Below are 21,853 nucleotides of genomic sequence, written 5' to 3' on the forward strand. Positions count from 1 at the left end.
GTTTCAGCTTCTTGTGCAGGTTGAGATTGTCCTTGCGCTTGCAGCTGTAGCTGCACTGGTCACAGTGGAAGGGCCGCTCCCCGGTGTGGACGCGCACGTGCTCGATGAGCTTGTTGGCGGTCTTGGACAGGTAGCCGCACTGGTCGCACTTGTAGTGGTTGCCGAGGCGATGCTCCCGGGTGTGCGTCTCCAGCTCCAGCTGGTTGGCCTTCACCGTCTGGCAGATCCGGCACTTGTACTCCATCTTGTAGTGGGTCTTGAGGTGGCACTCCATGGCAGCGGGGCGGTTGGTGGAATAAATGCAGAATGGGCACCTGCCGGGGGGGGGGGTGGGGGGGGGGGGGGGAAGCAACGAAAGGGGAAGGTTCAACCGGACAGGTTCTGCTGCGGCCCCGCCTTTACCCTCCTCGCCAGCCTCCCCTCACGCCCCCCCCCCCCCCCCCCAAACTCTGAGGCCTGGCCTGCCCCTGCCCCTGCCCAGCCCAGCCCTGCCGCCTCTCCGGGGTTAAGACGACCCGCTTGGCTCTCTCTGCCGACAGAGCCGTCCCCACTAAGGAGCCGCTCTGGCAAGGTACGCTCGGCCTACTGTGGGTCTCCTGGCTGGACCGGTGAGCACCAGCCCGCAGGAAGGGGAGCAGAAGAAGTGCGAGGAATAAATAAGCGGTTGCTCCCCTCTGTCCTCCCCGCCCGTCCCCTCGGAGACCTCCCCGCCTCCCACCAGACATAGCAGAGGTCTAAACCTCATGACCTCCCCTCGAGATGGGAGCAACACAAAGAATCGACTTTTCATGCACCACACCAAGCACACGCAGAAAGGCTAAGAGTTTTGAAGAACAGCTTATAGGGGGAGAGCTACCTCCGGCAAACAGAAAGTCATAGGGGTCAGAATCGTGCTTATTGAAAGGGTTGTTAGGATGAGAAGGCCCGTGTGTGTCTGTCTGTGTGAGTGTGTGTGTCTATACATAGGTCTGAGCTCCTAAATCCTGTCTCCTGCAGTCCTGGTTCTCCATCGGGGAAGGCAGATGTGGACCAGGATGGGGCGTGGGAGAGGGAGGCCCACCCACCAGCCCATCACTAATGAGGGATAAGGAGGGAGGGAGGCGACTGCTCTCTGGACTTTGAAGACATTATTAGAAGATTATTACATCATGGAGATAATAGCAATCCAACTGGATCATGAATTGTCAGTGGGCAGGACCGTATCTTACATTTCTTCTGCGTTCTCTGCAGTGCCCGGTAAAGTACTCAGCACACAGTAGGCACTGATTCATTACTGGACTGGTCTCTACAACATAATTCTGGCAGATTCTGGTCCCAGCTCCGTCACCTCATTGGGCTATATCTGGATGTGCCCTGGGACCAAGCCTGGGCCTCTCCGTGGCTCGGTTCCTCCATCCTAGGCAGTGAGGCTATGCCACCCCCAAGCCTCCTGGCTGTCCAGAGGGGCTAGGAGGAGCAGTGAGGGCATGTTTACAAATTCTGCTGAGCTGCTCTTTTGGAAGCCGCAAGGCTCAAGTTGGTGGCTGACAGGATAGCTGTAGCGTGTTTGCTCTCTTTGCACAAAGGATGCAAATGCAAAAGTGGCTGCCTCAGCCCTTGCTTGGCACCTGCGGGGCAGGGCCCAGGAGTGATCTGTCCTCTGAGGGTTTGGAGAGGTGTTCAGCAGAGCCCAACACAACCAAGTGCACCGTGCACTGCTCCTCAGCGCCAAGCTCGCCGTTAGCCTTTGAACCTCAGCTCACAGAAGAGTGCACACGAGAGAAATATAAAGCCCATTCCCAGGTCAGGTGCACACACAACCCCTACGCCAAGCTGGGCCTTACCTAGAGGAGTCTGAAACTCACCACTGTCCTGAGCTACGGCAAAAGAAAAATAATAGTATAATCTTATTTGATCTGCATTATGAACAGGATATAGAGTACAAGCAGTTCCATCACAGAAAAGCAACTTAGACATCGGCAGTCTGTTTCATTTTAAGGACATTTCTGTGACCCACAGCTCAATCTTTCTTTCGCTGCTCAGGCAAAGTGCTAAGGGTTTTCTGTGCTCCCATTATTTATCGTAAAGACACTCTCTCAGGCAAATTAATTCTCTGATATGGCAAAGGGAAAACAAAACAAAACAAAACAAAGACTCACTGTATAGCCAGAAGGCATTATCAATTTTTTCAAAGTATTCTTCTACTTGGTCATCCTAGAACATAAACTATTACACAGGGGACCGTTAGCACCACACCGGAAGTGTCTGTACTGGCATAAGCATCAGCATTCACTGTGCATTCTCCCCAATGGGTCGGAGGCTCGGGACTCTGTAGGTCCCCAAGGAAAGGCTAACTGACAAAGCCACAACTGGCAGGGGCCGCAGAGTTAATGGGTGTGACGGGGCTACTGGGAAGGGCAATGAGTGCTAGTCCAACCACGGAAGTACATGGCTTTTTTTTCTTTTCTTTAAATAAGAGTAAACAAGTATTTAGAAAGGGACAGTGGGAACAAACCAAATCAAATTCCCAAATAAGCGCTTGCTGGGCATTTCCCATGTATTGGCGGTCTTGGATTATAATCTCCCCTCCCCCATCCCTGCAAACATCCCCTCCCCCTCCCACTTAAGTGCCCCAAGAGTGAAACAAAACGGAATTGGACAGTAGGTGCTGCTCCCTGACTCCTCTGTTTCGTAAAGTTTTTGAGAAGGGTGCCTCTGACCAGGCAGGAGCTTGGAGGAGTCAACCCTGCATTGCTCCCGACATTCGACCCCCAGGTTGGCCCCCAGGGTCCTTTTGGGTCTCTCCATCCCTCACCCATTCAGGAGAGTCATGCCGCCTCTCTGGCAATTTGTGAGTTTCAAAGATAAAAATGGTTAAAACAAGAGGTTCTTTTTTTTTTTTCTTGTGTCAAGTAAAATATAAGTTTTCATTCTTTTAATTACACGGTTATTTCAGCTAAACATGAATAATTGTGCCTAGAAACTTGTGTGTCTTCCTGTACTCAACGATGTATGCTTCCTTCTCTACTAGGTCATGAGTGCCTTGTGAACAGGGGCTGATTTCGGAATCACTGGGAAGATTAAATTCTGGTAGTGCTAGGACATAAATTTCCTGAGGGTGGAAATCACGTTTTATTCCTTGTTTGCCCTTCAGCACCTATTATCAAGCCAGACACACCGTGTGTTTGATAATAACTGATGGGTCTCACTTCAGACCAGAGGGCTTCTTGCAAATATTGGTTAATGATGATGCTTGTGGTCTAGGTCTTTGGGGACCTGTGAATAATGTGTGACTGGAAACGTCAGGTCTCATGAAGGCTAGCCAGGGAGATCCCAATCCCAGTTCCTGGGAAGGCATAAGGCATGTCTGCAGGAAGACCCGAGGCACATGATCTCTGCATGAAAAACACTGCCTCCTGCCTGTTCGAAAAGGCAAGGATCCAATAGCTGGGGGTGCTGTGCAGATGGGGTGGTCGTAATGCTTGTTTAAAAGATGTACATGGTGAATCATCTAAAAAATAGAAATGGTGAAGTGCTGTGACAGCGTAATGACTTACACCTGGGGACACGAACCCCCAAGTCCACAAAATCAAGTCTGAACAAAACTCAAGCAGTGTAGGATGAGTCTCCCCCTGCATGCTGGGCTCCTCCGCCAGGTCCTCTTGCTTGCCAGGAATCCTAGGATATTGGTGAAATGGATTCTCCTGCTGTGTCTGCTGGACCCCTGGGCAACAAGTCTAATTCACATCCAGCGAAAGGTAGCTGACTAACTGGCCCCATGCCAAGCTCTCCCTCTCGATGACCCCCCCAAACCTTCGGGGAGGGGCTGGGGTAGGGATGGGGAAGGGTATTAAATAACAACACAGTAAAAGGTTCTGTACTTGCTTTCCTTACTTGAGCCCACCGGTGGGGACAGTGTGGCATTTCTTATGCTCCAGCAGCTGTTCAGGTGTCTTCATGAACTTGTGGCACACGTCACACTCAAACATCCGGGTGATAAGGTGTATCTGCAGGTGGCGCTCAAACATGTTCTTCGTCTTGCAGACAAAGTTGCAAAAAACGCATTCGAACCCTGAAAGGACGGGAGCTGGGTGTGCGGGTGCATGCGGCAGAGGGACAGGAGTGGGACAGACATCCCACTGTTTCTCCTCCTCCCCTTTCAGGCACCGCGCCCAGCATCTTGGTGGTAAAAGGAGTTGAACATACAGCTCCAGAATCAATGCCACACTGCCCATCTACCCACCCTGTATTTGGATGCCACTAAAGCCAAAAGAAATACAAATTTTAGGCGACAGCATTACACTGTTCACAGGTCGAACATCTATCTTCCAACATCACTCCCCTCAAGGGCTGATTTGTAAGTCTGGGTCATCCTCCCAGACTGGGGAGGACTGAGCAGGCCCACAACCTCCTCCCTTACCTTTCTCTGGCTTTTCCTCACTATTCAGTGAGGGCTGGCTCCCAGGCACAACAGAGATCACCAGCACGTTGTTTCCACTCTTGTTTTTCTGAGAGCTGTCTGAATCATCTTTGCTGTTGGCTGAATCACTCAGAGCTGAGAGGGAGGATGAAGAGGGGCTATTTGATTCACTGGGGGTCTTCCTGTCTTCTCCTGAAAACACAAACAAAACCCCCAAAGCCAGGTCTGTTATTTAGGAGATGGTAACCCTGAAATAACAGCAATTAGGGGTGGGGGAATTGGGCTTCATGGCTGCATCATCATTCAGGAAACACAAAGTGAGTCTTCTAGAGCTCTCCTAGTGCACCGACTGGGATCTCAGGTCTCCGTCATCGATGGTGATGACCCTTGTGGTACTTGGGAACTCTCTCATGCTTTGAATGCATGATTTCATTGTATCTTCTCAAAAATCCAATGAGGCACAATGGTTACCATCCCCATTTTACAGATGAAGGAAGGGAGGCACAGTCAGGGCAACTTGGCCTAAGTCACATGCTAGGAAGTGGCAAAGCATAGATTTCGGTTGGCCCTACTCCAGGATCCATGCTCTTTATCAGTGCACTGGACTCTCCCTCAAAACCAGGAGTGAACCGGTCAGTGGGCCATTAAAACCCAGTGTCAAGAGACTAATGCTTCCATTCAAGATGAAGTGTTAGGGACTGGATTTACCATCGCGACTGAAACAACTAGAACAAAACCAGACAAAATATATCAAACAAGAGTTTTTGTTTTTGTTTTCAAACAATCGTTTTTACAGCGTTGAACATTAGGCACTGAAGAGTGATCCCTGAGAGGCAGGAAAGAAAAGAGGTGGCCCACTTCCTGCCTTAAGAGACTTTAGTCTCCAGGCTGCAGTGCCCATCAGTTTCACTGAATTGAGGCAACAGCACTGAGGGTCTGGGGAGATCAATATGGCTAGACTTCACAGAGCAGGGTCTAGAGAGGGGAGGTTTCCCAGAGGGGAGAGAGCAGCACAGAGGAAGGACTGAAAGACCTTCAGAGGGTCCCCCATGAGTATTCAGTAGAGTAGGGACCAAAGCACCTGTGTGAGAAAACTACCCAAGGCTGGAGAGAAAAAAAGGCTTAGAAAACAGTGAGTGCTGTTTCCACTAGCTAAATTTGAGAAACTCATAATTCCCAGGACACTCGGTGGGAAACTGAGGAAGATCTCTTAGTAATGGGTAGTAATCAGCCCTAGGTTGACCACTGCTCCAGACCCGCCTGACAAGTCACAAAAGCCAGACACAAAGGAATCATAGTTTCCAAGTAATTAACTGCACCCTAAAACAAAGGTCAAGAATGTTTATAGGAATATAAAATAACCAGTACCCAACAAGGCAAATCACAATATCTGACATCCAAATAAAGATTATCAGGCATGCCAAGAAACAAGAAAATGCAACCTAAAATGGGGTAATCAATCAGTCAAAGCTGACCTAGAACTGACACAGTTGTTAAAATGCGCAGACAAGGACATAAGAACAGTTATTATAACTGCATTCCAAATATTAAAAAAGTTAAATAGAGATGTGAAAGATATAAAAAAAAGATCCAAATCAAATTTCTAGAGAGAAATTTACAAAAATTACAACGTCTGAGATGAGAAATATGCTGGATGGGGTTACCAGCAATCTAGACATGGCAGAAGAAAAGATTAGTGGACCCTGAAGATAATAGCAATAGAAATTATCTGCAATGAAACAGAGAGAGAAAAGAATCATAAAAATGAAAAGAACATCAGTGAATTGTGGGATGCCTTCAGATAGCTTCATATAAGCTTGATTGGAGTCCCTGATTGGGTGGAAAGGGCAGAAAAATTTGAAAAGGCCAAAACTTTTCCAAACTTGAGAAAAACCATAGACCCACAGATCCAAGAGGCAAAATGAACCCTATGCATAAGAAAGCTGAAGAAATTGGGGAACTGGGGTGGTTCAGTCAGTTAAGTGTCCAACTCTTGACTCTTGATTTCAGCTCAGGTCATGATCCCAGGGTTTTGGGTTTGTCTCATGTTGGGCTCCACACTGGGTGTGGGGCCTGCTTGGGATTCCCTCTCTCCCATTCTCTCTGCCCCTCCTCCACTCACGTGTGCACCTCTCTCTCTCAAAAAAAAAAAAAAAAAAAAACCTCTCTCTTTCTCTCTCAAAAAAAAAAAAGATGAAATCTATATCAAGGGCTATCATAATCCCATTGTTCAACTAGTGATAAAGAAAAACTCCTACCGGCAGCCTGAGGAAGAAGGATACATTATGTGCAGAGGAACAAAAATAAGGATGACAGCAGATTTTTCACTGGAAACAATGCAAGTGAGAAGTAGTGGGGCACCATCTTTAAAGTGCTGAAAGGAACACCTGTCAATCTGAGATCTTGTACTCTGTGAAAAATATTTCAAAAATGAAACTTTCCTCCCCACCCCAAAAGCAGAAAGAATTCATCACCAGCAGACTAGAATTACAGAAAATGTTAAAAGAAATTCTTCAGGTAGAAGGAAAATGACACCAAATGTAAAAACGGATCTACACAAAAGAATGAAGAGCACGCATTTACCCACGAGGGTAAGTTGGTACTGAGGCAGCAAGACAACTGGTAATTTTAATGGCCTCAGTTTACCATTTTGTGTCATTTTAGATTATGAAATCGGGGTAAAAATTTTTTATTAAAATTTTTTATTAAAATTTTTTTAACGTTTATTCATTTTTGAGAGACAGAGACAGAGGGTGAGCAAGGGAGGGGCAGAGAGAGAGGGAGACACAGAATCTGAAGCAGGCTCCAGGCTCTGAGCTGTCAGCACAGAGTCCGACGCGGGGCTGGAACCCATGTGAGTTTTTCTTATTTAAAACTCTTTGAGAGATCATAAAAGTAATTTTGTTAAAAATAATATAATAGAGAGCTTATAACATATATATAAGTAAATGTATGACAGCAAAAGCATAAAGGCTAGGAGAGGGGACAGAGAACTACGTTATTGTAAGACTCTTACACTACCCATGAAATGGTTTATGACTTAAACGTGTACTGTAATAAATTAACAATGTACATTATAAACCCCCAAATAACTGGAGGGCTCTACACTCTTCATGGTTTAGGAGATTTGATATTGTTAAGCTGTCAGTTCTCCCCAAACATAATCAAAACAACCCCATCATTTTAGGATAAAGTAGGTGATATAGGGAGACTGTGCTTCAGTAATCTAGTGATTGTAAACTCTAGAAACGAACTTTCTTTGTTAAAAGATTAAAAAATAAGTCATATATCGTATATAGGCACAAGAAGTCCAGAAGCAAGCAAAGCTGTAATGGTGCTTACAGCTAGTGTGTGAAATTATTAGTGTTATGTTTATTTTATTTTATTTGTTTTTCAAAATTGTCTAGAATGCCGTAAATTACTTGTCCAATTAAAAACAGGTTTTAAAAAGAGGAAGGAAAAAAATATTTACCCTCCTACAGTGTTTCCAAGTCTTGTTCCTGGCAGAACTGAACTTGGTTCCTGGACAGACATGATGTGACCTCATTCATGGACCCCCAAGGAGGGATGGAATATGCCTTGAAAGTATAGACCTCTTTTGGTACAAGGAAGGTATGTGAAAGCCAGCCCCGTCATTGGGGGTCTCTACTATGTGACCTAGGTTTAGTCACATTTTGTAGACAAACAGAATATTTTCAGTGGGGGCCCTAGGTCTATTGCTTCACCAAATCCACCCTCTAAGATGGGTCTCATTCACAGAATATTGCAAGTGATTATTTTAAATTAGTTTTTAGAACGAAAATATATAATTTTAATTACCATCTTTAACAACACCTTTAAGTACCTTCAGGCTTAAGGCAGTGGGCAGAGCTGCCTAAATTAATCACTGTGTAAATACACAGGTGTCATGACAGCAACTCTGCTATTCGGCATGGGGAAATGGCCCAGCCCGCTCAACTTGTAATCCCTACCCCACACCGCTTCGTCTGCTCTCAGTCCTCCTCTCCCTTTGCTCTGTCTGTAGGGAGTGAGCTGGGGTGCCCTTGTCAACTCAGTCCACAGCTTGGTGTCATTCAAGGGGTCATTTACTTTCAGCAGCACAAAGATTCTTTTTTTTTTTTTTTAAGTTTATTTATTTTGAGAGAGAGAGCACAGAGAGAGGAAGAGAGAAAGAATCCCAAGCAGGCTCTGTGCTGTTAGTGCAGAGCCCGATGTGGGGCTAAGTCTCATGAACCATGAGATCATGACCTGAGCTGAAATCAAGAGTTGGATGCTTAACCAACTGAGCCACTTGGGTGCCCCAGCACAAGGATTCTTGGTGAATGATTCTCTGCACAGGCAATGCAACCTCATATGTAAGGACAGCCAGCTGAAGTGAACTTTAAAAAAACCTCGATATTTTAGGGGCGCCTGGGTGGCTCAGTTGGTTAATCGTCTGACTTCAGCTTAGGTCATGATTTCACAGTTTGTGGGTTCTAACCCCGTGGTGGGCTCTGTGCCAACAGCTCAGAGCTGGAGCCTGCTTTGGATTCTGTGTTTCCCTCTCTCTCTGTCCCTCCCCTGCTCACCCTCTGTCTCTGTCTCTCAAAAATGAATAAACATTAAGAAAAATTTTAAATAATTTTTTTTTAAAATCTCAATTTCATAATCTAAAATGACACAAAATGATAAACTGCGACCATAAAAAATGACCAATTGTCTTGCCACCTCAATATAAACACCATTTTTGACATACTTCTTTTTTTTTTTAGAAGTAAGCATATCTATTTTAAAATCGTTGCTGTTAAGGGGCACCTGGGTGGCTTGGTCGGTTAAGCGTCCGACTCCGGCTCAGGTCATGATCTCACGGTCTGTGAGTTCGAGCCCCGCATCAGGCTCTGTGCTGACAGCTCAGAGCCTGGAGCCTGTTTCAGATTCTGTGTCTCCCTCTCTCTCTCTGCTCCTCCCCTGTTCATGCTCTGTCTCTCTCTGTCTCAAAAATAAATAAACGTTAAAAAAAAAAAAATTAAAATCGTTGCTGTTAATTGCCAAGTAGTTAAGAATAAAGACTTTAGATCCAGAACACCTGAGTTTGAATGCCACCTGTTCCAATTAATAAGCTGAATGACTTAAGACAAGGTATTTAACTTAGTGCCTCAATGATCTCATCTTAAAAATGGGGATCGGGGGCGCCTGGGTGGCTCAGTCGGTTAAGCGTCCGACTTCGGCTCAGGTCACAATCTCGCAGTCCGCGAGTTCGAGCCCCGCGTCGGGCTCTGGGCTGATGGCTCAGAGCCTGGGGCCTGCTTCCGATTCTGTGTTTCCCTCTCTCTCTGCCCCTCCCCTTCTCATGCTCTGTCTCTCTCACTCTCAAAAATGAATAAATGTTAAAAAAAATAAAATAAAACATAAAAAAAATAAAAATAAAAATGGGGATCATATCGGCAGCCTCATACGTGTGTTGTGAGGGTTAAATGGGTTTTTATATATAAAGCACTAAGAACAATGCCTAGCTCATTGCAAGCATTACAGAAAAATGTATTATTATTATTATAAAATATAACATAATATTTATAAGTAATACTAACAACAATAATTAACACTTTGTATTTTCCCATGCTGTTTTATATACCTGGCACATAGTTGGCTCTCAAAAAATTTATGAAAATAATTATGAGTTAATGGTTTTAAATGACAGTACTATATATCCTTGGAGTAGACTTATCCTACATTACTTATTTCCTTAAAATTAAATTTTAAGTGAAAATTAATATTCCACTGGTTGATTTTTTTCTCCTAGGGACAGACTCCCAGAAGAAAGATGACTGACCTGCAGGCATTTTCAAACCTCTTGGTCTACACTACCTAAGTAGTTTTGAAAAGTTCTCCCACCCTATAGCGTCATGGCCATCAGTGTCAGCGGCATCTGGCGATCGTGGGTGACGCTGTGAAACACGCTCCTCACGTGATACATGAAACATAAGCCACACTTGAGTTTTAACTGGTGGCTAGTGAGGTTCCTTAGATGGAGTGGTTAGCCTTTCTTTCTTTTATTATGTATGGACTGTTTATGCCCTTTGTAAATTCTGCACTTAGAGACCTAAAGTGTTTCTTACCAGTTTATATCAATTCTCTGTATAGTAAATATATAGCCTCTGTCATTTCAGGCTGGTTTTTGGGTTTTGTTTCCCATCTTTTCCTTTGCTTTGGCAAATAGAAGAAGATATTTTTATCCATCAAATCTCTTGATTCTTTTCCTTTGCCATTTTTTGTATCACTTAAGCTTTCACAAATCCTTCTCACTCTGGAAGTTTGATAAACATTCTATTTCCTTCAAGCTTTTCTAGGGCTGATTTGTTAAGGGGATTGTGTAAGTCATCTGGTATTTATTTTGGTGTCGGTGTGAGGGTAAAGTATTGATGGTGGTATTTTCCAAAGAGCTATTCAGATTCCTCAGTGCTGTTACTGCAACATTTAAAAACTGCAGCAAAATTTGCATTGATGAAATCAGAAGCAACCAGAGGGAATATTTTTCCCTTGCAGAGATCACTTCACTTCTGTAACAAGAAAGCATTGAGGAATTCTTAATGTACTGAAATAAAAGGTGTCCATTTCTATGTCAGGTAAATCAAATCAGAGGACAAGGCCCACAAAATGAGAGTCTTATGCCTGCTGGACATCTCCTGCACATTCAAAAGGTCAAGGAATGGACGGCCCAGAGAAGTTGAATGAGTTCCTACATTTGCAGCGTTATTTATGGTAACATCAGGTGTAGAACCAGAATCTAGAATTCAAAATGTGTTTTCCTCCATCCCAAGTACCTTCTTCCACATGGATTATATGCATAAGTCAGTAGACTCTCAGGGTTCAGTAAGGGGCACGTTTGAATAATTTTCTTGCTTAGACCACACAAATGTGTGTAGACGTGCTCGGGCACACATATTCATTCACCGGATGAATGTTTACTCCTCACTTGCACTGTGCAGGCACTGGTCTAGGTGCTTGGGAGACAGCATCAACTTAGATAAGCTTCCTATTCTCAGGAATATATAGTATAATATGTATTACATAGTATATATACTGCTCTATGTCATAACTTTGTAATTACACAGTTTATTAATTTGCAGATTTAGATGGACATACCTTGGGTCAAATTCAAACACTTCAAAACAGCAACTAGATGCAAGAAACCCTCACTGTGGAACCATTAGCTTATAAAAAGGGTCAGCAAATTATAGTCCTTTGGCCAAATCTAGCCTCCCGCTTTTGTAAATAAAGTTTTATTGGGACACTGCCAGGCCTGCTCAATTGTGTATTGTCTCGGCTACTTTCAGATTCCAATGGTAGAGCTGAATGTAGCGACAGAAACCATATGGCCTGAAAGCCTAAAATATTCACTATTTGGCCCTTAAAAAAAAAACAAACAAAAAGAACTGTCTCCCTGGCTAAAAAAAAGAAACAAAAAAACCCCAAAACTATAAAATAGGTTACAACCTTATTCCCTAATAGCAGCAGTGTTACAGGCTTCTACTGTATTAAAAAAGCAACTTCTTTAATGCATTTCTTTCTGGCTCTCTGTGCCAACAAACAAGAATATTCTTTGCAGGTAGACAAGGAGCCCTACCACCTCAGAGGGAACAAGATCTCTGTGTTCCCTGTGGCAATGAGTGTGTTTGCATTGGTTACTTGTCAATGTGAAGTTTCCACCAATGACGATTAAGTGACTCTAAATCCAACGGCTTTCCAGCCATTTTGGTTTCTATGGTTTCTACGGCTTCCTTGAGGTGGGGTGGTGGCAGAGGGGCTGTGGCCTGGGGAGGGAGGAGGAAGGTTCTCGACTGGGTTTAGGCATCCCTGGGGTGCAGAGGGTTAGAAGAATGGGAGAGTAACAGAAACGGGGGGGAAATATCTGAAAAGCCAGTGGAAATGGAAGAGAGTTTGGCCTTTCCCTCCACTGGCACTCCTGAGATGCTGAATTTAATTTGTCTTTGACATGGGCTTCCCAGCTCACCTGCTGCCCATGGTGCTAATGTGGTTATAGCGAGACAACCAACGGTAGAAATGGCACCTTCTCACCCGGCATAATGGCTCTCTGCAGACCTCCAAGTCATAGCTTCTCAACTTATGATAAAAGCAAGCTTTTATTGCTGTTGGCACCCTGGAACCAAAGCGGCCGGTAAAGCAAAGAGAGATCCGTCTCGGCTGAGCACATCGTCAGCACAACTGTCAGGAACTTCCCCTTCTCAAATCCTTCAAGGGCCAACGATGTGAGGGGCTGACCCAACACCCAGCGTTGGCAGTTGGCAACATCAGCTCGTAATCTGTAAGCACCACACAACGCAGGGTGGGGGAGGCTCTTCCTCATTCTCATTTAATGACTCCACGCTGGTGTCATTTGTAACCATCACTTGTGAGAGGATAATTGCATGGTGGATTCAAAATGTTAACACCGTTAAGAATGGCAAGAGCCTTAAATGGAAGGAGAACACTGGCAAAGTCTTGGCCACACACAGCCTGGAGAGTGATCAGGCTGTTTGGGGAGAATCCGGTTTTCTGCCCCGCCCCCCTCCCCAAGCAGACCTGAAATGTGTCAGGGCTGGAGTTTCACGGGACAGGAGCAGAGCCTGTTAAAGTACGTGCACACAGTGTCCTGGCACAGAGAACCACAAAGGTTCAAACCTCTGCCAAGGGCTGCTCGGACCTGTCAGAACAGCAGTGAGAATGGACTAGAATGGAAACTGTTCTGGCCCAAGCTTCTGGAGGCACATCCTAATTGCTGACTTTGGACAGAATGCCTCACCTCTGTGAAGCCTCCGTTTCCCCACCCCTATAGCACAGGAACAGTAGCATCGGCCTCAGAGGCCTACGAGGCTTAAATGAGATCCAGCATGTGAAGACACAAGGGGAAGGGCATCACGAGAGCCCGACGGCTGCTACCTAGGATGACGACACCTAGGGTGAGGACAAGCCAATGGCTCAGCACCTCACAACTGCATCTGAACGTGTGGGTCTTTCAGATCAGCGAGACCCAAGCTGTGCCAGGCAATGGCAGGATGGCCACAGGGCACTGTGGCTCCGAGACCCTGGGAAAGTCCTCCCTTCTGAGGAAGGGAATGTCAGTGTTGCAGGGTGATGAGGACGCTTCTGCCAGGTGGGCATGCATGCTGGCAGGTTGGGGGATGGAGGAGAGAAGGACCGACAGTGATGGTCACCTGTGTGCTTGGTGCCAATGTGAGCCTTTATCTCTGCTTCCTCCATGGTGACAAAGTCACAGGCGGTGCAGCAGATGGAAAACATCCATTGCTCCTTGTCCACGTGGAGTGACATGTGGCTGACAAACTGGACATTGAGCTCGGTCTCAAATCCACACACGTGACAGCTGTATGAGGGGACGAAAGAAAAGAAGGGGAGAGAGAAGAGTGATACTTTGTGGCACACTCAGAAAACTGGACTTTGACACATGCTTTTCTTCCCACCAAAAGGTTTTGCATTAGAAAATTATTCTACTTGGGGCGCCTGGGTGGCTCAGTCGGTTAAGCGTCCATCTTTGGCTCAGGTCACGATCTCACGGTTCAGGGGTTTGAGCCCCGCGTGGGGCTCTGTGCTGACAGCTCGGAGCCTGGAGCCTGCTTCGGATTCTGTGTCTCCCTCCCTCTCTCTGCCCTTCCCCTGCTCATGCTCTGTCTCTCTCTGTCTCTCAAAAATAAACATTACCAAAAAAAATTAAAAAAAAAAAAAAAAAAGAAAATTCTTCTGCTTTCTGGGATGCCTCTGAAGTGGTCACTGTGCCAAATGGATTAAGTGTCAGCATAATGTAACAATCCCATACATGCTATAATGATGCTGAATAATCATACAGTTAATTAAAAATTACAGGTTCCAGATGCCGCACATCACCTTACTGATTCCTGTGGGCAAAGAGATGTGGTGCAGCCTTGCCAAGATATTAGCGGTGTGGATACACTGATCAATTCAGAGCACCCCGCATGCCCAGCGAGCCTGTCTCTGGCTCTGGAAACCTTCCGTGTAGGAAGGAAGGCACATGCAGGTCATCAGATCACACTGCCAGCAGGAGCAATTCCTGTCTGTGACAACTGCTGATAGAAGTCACCGTCCATGGAGATATTTTGTGCAAAAGCAAGTGTCCACCAATCTGTATGGTCTACCTCTTGGGCACAATTCTGAGACTTGGGATTTCACTGCAACCAAACCAAATATTGATTCATGGTCAAATATGAAAGGGAAACATAAAATTCCAGGTACTAAAGACAATACAACCAGGGGCAAATATGCAATGCTTTCAAGGCTATTTCCTCAGAGTTCTCAGATTTATTTTCCATGGTCTTTTTCTCCTTAGGACGGTTCTCAGGAAGTAGCAAGGTGCTCAGTTACAAAGGTTGGGAGCTTTCCAGCTGCACAAATCGAGAAGCTAATAATCCCCGGAGCCCTGTCACTCCCTGGAGCTCCACCCCAGAGAGCTACCTCCAAGACCATTTCCCTTTCAATTAATTCTACCAGGGCCATCCAAGCCAAGAGAGGAGTCAGTGTGGCTGGTGGGTCCAGTGTAAACAAAGCAAGTATTAAAATGAAGGTCAGCACTATGACTAAGAAGAGGTACCTCATCACATATGCCCTAGCACCCGGGTGGGGAGTGTTCTAGAAAGTTGGGGAAGGCTGGGCCAGTTCCACTCACAGCTCACCTGTAATAATAAGGGTGCTTCTTCCCATCACTGCCTTCAGAGGTGACGGCGCTGACAATGTCCTCAGTGTCCGTACTCACCAGCTTCACCGAATGGACGGTCAGGTGCTGGTTCAGGTTCGCACGGCACTTAGCAGCATAGGGGCACAAGTGGCATTTGTATTTTCTTTCCTCTGGGGAGAAGGAACAGGGAAAAAAACCCAAACTGCTCTCAAAAATGAAAACCCAACACCTGCAGGAGACCACTTAGAGCTGTCATGGCAAGGAAGGTTCAGATCTCATTTCAAATGGGGACAAAGGGAACACCTTGGAATTATAAATATCTAAAAGTCTTCATCCAGGAGGTCACTGCTGTATCAGTACTTAGAAGAAAGTCCCAGAGCAGCTGGACCATCTGCTTTTTCCTAGACACCCACAGGTCCCTCTTCCTGATAAGGGGAGCCCCGCAGGGGCTAAATGAATGTGTGTGTGTGTGTGTGTGTGTGCAGGCACACCTGCCATGTGTCAGCCAAGGGTGGGTGCTTAGCTGGGGAAAGGGGAGTGGAGCACAGGATTCCTGGGTCTGGTGTAAGAGAAGCCCCATCATGTTCCCTAAGCTCCAGGCCTGGGTCAGCCAAGAAATAAAAACTCATGAAATTAAAGGGGGAGAAAAATGACTCATGTGAAGTAATATGATGGGAGATGTTCATTTTACATAAATAGAACTAAAAGCTGCAATTAATTTCTTAATGAAAACCCTCTCCTAAAAATGACAATGTTTCAGGACTCTTTCCAGAGTGGCATTCTGAATTCATTCGATTAATCAAGCAAATTATAGTAGAAGGAGCAGGCTGGCTTTCATTGTGCAGATAAAGGGAATGGACGATAGTGGAAAAAAAGCAAAGAGCAAACTCATTTTCCATCCTTACTTCTTACTTTGTCTCACTGGGCTTGCCCTTAAAAAATACCTGTCTTACCACTTCACAGCAGAGAATGAGGAAAAAAGTTCTTCCCCAACCAAATGCAAACCATCATCATTGTTACTGTAGATGGTCCCCACATCTATCCTGCCGGTGGCCTGGGGCTTGGCGGGGCCAGGTGAGGAACCCGGCCACACAGATAAAATACAGCCCTTCCTTTTGGGGGCAAAGAAACTTATTCTTGCCAAAGTGATTAAGTTACTATTTATTCCTCCTTTATCCTTTCTTAATTTGGTTTGCCGTCCCTTTTGCAATGCGCAGAACCAACCACATTTCTCTACTATTATATGAAGATAAAGATAGCAACTGTTTCTCCACAAGCTGCTCTGTCCCTCTGCTGCTCCCATTTCCCACAAAAAGATGGAACCAGTAACGTGGGTGCAGCCCCCATCGCCTGCACCCTCCAGGTGAGAGCAATGGATTTCTCAGAACTCAGGAACCTTACCTGGATACACTTACATGTGTATCTTTTCTCATCAAGCCTACTTTCAATACAAATAAAAACCCTTTCCGGGGCCTCTCTGAACATGCCAGCTAAAATGGTTTGAAGGGTCAGGATAAAAACATTTCCACCACTTCCAGTGAGAATTGTCTTAGACAAAGTCAGCTTCTTGACAGTAGAGAGGCTGGTGATCCAGAGTGCAGACGGCCTAGGAGCAAGGCCTCGACTCACCTGTGTGCAGCGAGAGATGTCGGGACAACGTCTGCTGTCGGCCAAACACTTTCCCACACACATCACAGGGAAAAAGCTGGTCATTGAATTTCCAGGATGGCAATCCGTTTCCTGCCTCTAGTACTATCTTTTCTGTTTCTGGGCCAAAAGAGCAAAGCATCATGAGGGATAGACAAGGCATCGTGAACAAGCTGCATTTTAGTCAATATCCAGCAGGACGTTAGCAGGGGATTCCTTCTGAACAGCGTGGTTGATAACTGCAGAGAAGTCCCAGTTAACCTCTGGCCTTCATGCTCACTTCTTGTTTCTAAGAAGGCTATTCCTGAAAGTTGTGGTAGCAAATGGATGCCACTTCTAGTCAACTTTCTGGTGTTTTCCCTCCCTATCATTAAAGGTCAGCCAACCAGACCCTCCAGTGGGTTGACAGCATGGTTTAGCGCTATGTCCAGTATACAGTTGGTACACAATATTTGCTGAGTGACTAGTTGAGTTGCACGTTAGAACTCCAGACATGTACGCTCTTGCCACAAGACGGTAAGTAAACAATCTCCGACTCTAACTGAATTGGTAAGAATCTGACGGTAAGTAAAGAATCTCAGATTCTGATGTGAAAACGAATGGTTGGATCCCTTGAAAGGACATACACGTTCACTGTTCTTTATGAAGAAAGGTTTTGCCCTGCGTTCTGGGTTGTGTAAAGTCCTTCATGAGGAACTTCATGTTTCACAGGCTCAGTGATGACAACTGCACACTATTTGCTGTGGTCTGATGTTTGTGTCACGCCCTCCCCCCATTCATATGTTGGGATCCTAGAGCCCAAGGTGATGGTATTGGGAGGTATCACCCCCAGGAGCTGACTGGGTCATGAGGGTGGAGCCTCAGGAATGGGATTAGTGCTCTTATAAAAGAGACCCCAGAGAACTCTCTTGCCTGTTTCGCCTTGTGAAGACACAGCGAGAAGTGGGCAGTCCGGGCCCTTACTCAACCATGCTGGCCCCTGGTTTCAGACGTCTGGACTGCGGAAGTGTGAACAGTACATTTCTGTCGTTATTATAAGCTAGCCTGCCTGAGGGATTTTGTTACAGCAGCCCAAATGGACTCAGACACTACTCCACATAAAATTCCCTAAGGCAGTAACGTACCACTAGTGTTTCCCCAAAGATCTCATCCTATTAGGAAAAATGGTGAGATCGCCGGTTATCTGCACATACTTCACAGTCATGACTGAGATGTGTGGACACTAATACATCCTCTGGTCCTCTTAAAAAAAAAAAAAGGTTTCACTTTCCCATCATCATCCATAGGAGTACGTCTGATTTTTTCATCCACGTTTCTTCTCCCTGAACTGTAATGGTTTGTACAAGCATTATTTCTACAGTAATAAAAGGAGCCAGGCGACAGAATACTAAAGAGTGAAGGGGACGAGTCAACGAGAATGCTTTTTTTAGGCCTCACTCTGAAGAACAAGACAATTTACGTAGTTGGTGTCTTGTCCACTACCTCAGTAAATTATCGTGAACCTTTTTAAAGCATTACTTTTTAAAGTATTACTTTATAGAACTGGATACCAAGTGGTGACAATTAAATGGCAGAGAGAACTTTTTTGTAAGATCCGTGCAGATGAAAATGGTCAGACCACCGGACAGAGAGACATCAGAAGAAAGGACTTTATTTCACACAATTTGGTTAAAACTGCTTCCCGAATATGGGCTTCCACCTGTATTTGGGTGAGCCAGCAGGATCGGTTTTTGTTTGAGTGCAGATCTGTCAGATAGTGGAATCTAAGGAAAAGAAGAAACAAACACGAGTGTGTGTCCGGGGGAGGGGGAGGGGATGAGGTGGAATCACAGTCACGTTTGCTCTGGGGCACCTGCCAGCAATCCCAACACTGATAAGGCACATTTATTGATTTATCTGTGTTTGCGAAAACACAGCTTTTGGGGCCTCAGGGAGAACAGCTAGTCTTATTAAAGCAGGGAGGTGCCACTAAAACCCTCTGGGGGGAGGGGGTGGAATTGTGGGGGGGAGGGAAGGTGAAAAGGGAGGTGCTGGCCACTGAGCTGTTGAGGACACAAGAACCACTCTCAGGTGACTGTCCTTGAGCCCAAGCAGTGGGCATTTCAGCCACACGGCGCTGAGAGGGTATTTCAGTAGCTCCTTTTAAGTATGTAATCAAAATGGTGCTTCGAAGGAGGGCAACGGTAATAATTATAAGAAGAGGTCAAGAGGGTACAGGGTCTTCGAATACCTTCACAACAAGAATGAATTAATTGGGTCACATACCAAACAAGGAGATGCAATTAAAACTAAAGAAGTCTCTTAATGAGTCTTTTAAGTATTAGTCACACACTCGAGAAGCTGAGCATCATATGAAGTCCAATTTCCTCCACTGGCCTTAGAAAACTCTTAAAACTATGAATACTTGCTTCAGCCAAGCAGGAAAAAAAAACCCACAGTCACGGTGAAGCAGCCAGAGCCATCAGAAGCCGTCCAACTCTGGTACCCTAGGCCTTGAATAGGGATCACCTGCTTTCCCTGCTCGCTTGCTGTCTGCATTTAGTTTATTTTAAGATGTTAGTTGAAAGACAACTTCCCCACAGTGTTGTTGTTGTTTTTTAATATTTATTTTATTTTTGAGAGAGAGAGGGAGACAGAGCACTAGTGGAAGAGGGGCAGAGAGACAGGGAGACACAGAATCCGAAGCAGGCTCCAGGCTCCGAGCTGTCAGCACAGAGCCCGACGCGGGGTCTGAACTCAAGAACTAGGCGATCACAACCTGAGCCGAGGTCGGACGCATAACGGACCGAGCCACCCAGGCGCCCCACTGCTGTCTGCATTTACAGGGGCCACCCATTTTCATTTCACAGGCAGGAACAAGGCAACCACAGGCCCTTTGCAGCTGGCCCTGAACACAACTTGGAAATCACAGCTGGGTGAGGCTGGGGAGTGGAGGGCAGTGTGAAGGGGAGCATTGTTTTGACACAAGAAGCACTAAGGTAATGGGCCTGCTCCTCTCCTCGCAGAACTGCCATGAAGCCGAAAGGGAGCTCAGCGGATGCTGCGTTCTTGCACGTGTCCTGTGCATGGCGCCATTCAAATGCTACCTGAGAAACTGCAGAATCTTTTTTGATTCCTCCCTCCTTCCCTCTCTTTCGGCACATCTAGTCGGTCACCAAAAACTGTCCATCTACTTCTAGACTGAGATCTGAATGTGATGGGCACCTAGCAAGTGCCATGAAAATGTCCATGGCCTGCCTCTCTGAAGCACGACTGGCCCCACTGGCAGTTATCAACTGCGGCCACAGGCTCTCGAGGGGAATGCCTGATCAGGGCAGCACCTTCTGTCTGTTCTTGATGATCGACCATTACCAAAAATATTTTAAAATCATTAAATTTATTTAATAAATATTTTATAAAAGAAATATACATAAAGAAATATTTATAAAACCTGATATACAGGCCTGTCCTAGCCTCTATGAATTAGCAATAGTGACTGTAACCCTACATTAGGGAAAACACTGTGAGGACGGTGGGCAAGCTTTGCGATTCATAGACTCAGATACCGTGCTTTCTCGCTGTCGTGGGGCCCGAATGAATTGGGCTGTCCTTGTGGTCACAGGCCACAGGTTTATTTTTTATTTTAATTTTTTTAAATGTTTATTTATTTTTGAGACAGAGAAAGACAGAGCATGAACAGGGGAGTGTCAGAGAGTGGGAGACACAGAATGTGAAGCAGGCTCCAGGCTCCAAGCTGTCAGCACAGAGCCCGATGCAGGGCTGGAACCCACCAAGCCTGAGATCATGACCTGAGCTGAAGTCGGATGCTTAACCGACTGAGCCACCCAGGCGCCCCCACAGGCTATAGGTTTAACAAAAAGATTTCATGTTCCAATTTGTGTGTGTGCGTGGACAACACCGTGGAAGCTACGTTTGATATACTTTTATGAAAAATGTTTCTATTATTTGATTTGTTTAAAAAAAAAAAACTTTGGAAACAAACCAACAAAGATCTCAAAGATCTTTCTGGGACCGCACTGCCTGAACGGAGTTATCATCTCTCACCGGGATTGTTGCAAAGCCTCCCGAACAGCCTCTCTATTCCACTCGTCCCCCGTCACTGGTTCCAAAATGGTCTTTTGGAGGCACAGATCTGATCCGTCTTGTCCTGGACTGCAATGGCCCCTCCAGGCCAGACTCCTTCGTGTGCCTTCTGAAGAGCTTCACAACCCTTGCAATCCTTCTCCAACCACCTTTCACCTTCAGCTCCCCACATCACTCCCAACCACCCAAGCATTCGGCAGAGTGAGCTACGTGCCCTTTTGGAAAACTAACCAGTCCCTTTTAAGTCGTCAATACTTTTGAATCAAGTGCACCTGCATCAGAAGCTATTCCCCATCCCAGCCCTTCTTCTGCACAGCAGTCGGGCTCATTTTCAAGCCCTATCAGGTTTCATCTCCTTGGTAAAGCCTTCCTCAATTCCCCAGGCAGAATTAGTCATTTCCTCTTCTCTGTCCCAAAGCACCTTTATGAATACTTTCATTGCACCACTTTACCTATTATATTATTTGTTTGCATATCTTCTATATTACATATATCTTTCTCATATAAAGCAGCCAGTGAGTCCAATATGCAGCAGCACTCGATAAATGTGTTCCCTGGTCTCTCTTCTCTATGAGAATGTGAGTCACTGAGGGGAAGGGTTTCTACATGATTTACTTCTGTATCTGCAGCATTAGCACTGCCTGACACATAACCAGTGTATATGGTATACATGTGTTGAATATATGAATGACTAAATGAATCTTTTTTTTTTTAATGTTTATTTATTTTTGAGACAGAGAGAGACAGAGCATGAACGGGGGAGGGTCACAGAGAGAGGGAGACACAGAATCTGAGGCAGGCTCCAGGCTCTGAGCTGTCAGCACAGAGCCCGACATGAGGCTGGAACTCACGGACCGCGAGATCATGACCTGAGCCAAAGCTGGAGGCTCAACCAACTGAGCCACCCAGGCGCCCCTGAATGAGTCTTTTTCTAGAGAAAGCACGTGCGAAAGTGTGGGAGTGCATGCACACACGTAAGTTGGTAAGGGACGGAGAGAGAAAGAGAGAGAGAGAGAGGAGAGAGAGAGAGAGAGAGAGAGAGA

General features: G+C 45.7%; 1 protein-coding gene across 2 annotated transcripts in view; it reads right to left on the reverse strand.

Moving 5' to 3' along the window:
* Window positions 1–228: 228 nt before the first annotated feature.
* Window positions 229–21,853, reverse strand: part of ZNF827 (zinc finger protein 827) — a 169,801-nt gene continuing 148,176 nt past the window's right edge. For both annotated transcript variants that reach the window (XM_049631210.1, XM_049631209.1), the window contains 7 exons: window positions 16,710–16,847; window positions 15,079–15,250; window positions 13,591–13,757; window positions 4,400–4,591; window positions 3,874–4,051; window positions 1,824–1,856; window positions 229–314 (listed from right to left, as the gene is read on the reverse strand). In XM_049631210.1, coding sequence (XP_049487167.1) covers window positions 1,841–1,856; window positions 3,874–4,051; window positions 4,400–4,591; window positions 13,591–13,757; window positions 15,079–15,250; window positions 16,710–16,847 — 863 coding nt within the window. In that variant the 3' untranslated portion in view covers window positions 229–314; window positions 1,824–1,840. The remainder of the gene's footprint in view (window positions 315–1,823; window positions 1,857–3,873; window positions 4,052–4,399; window positions 4,592–13,590; window positions 13,758–15,078; window positions 15,251–16,709; window positions 16,848–21,853) is intronic.

The sequence above is a fragment of the Panthera uncia genome, chromosome B1, assembly GCF_023721935.1.
Source record: "Panthera uncia isolate 11264 chromosome B1, Puncia_PCG_1.0, whole genome shotgun sequence".
Lineage (NCBI taxonomy): Eukaryota > Metazoa > Chordata > Mammalia > Carnivora > Felidae > Panthera > Panthera uncia.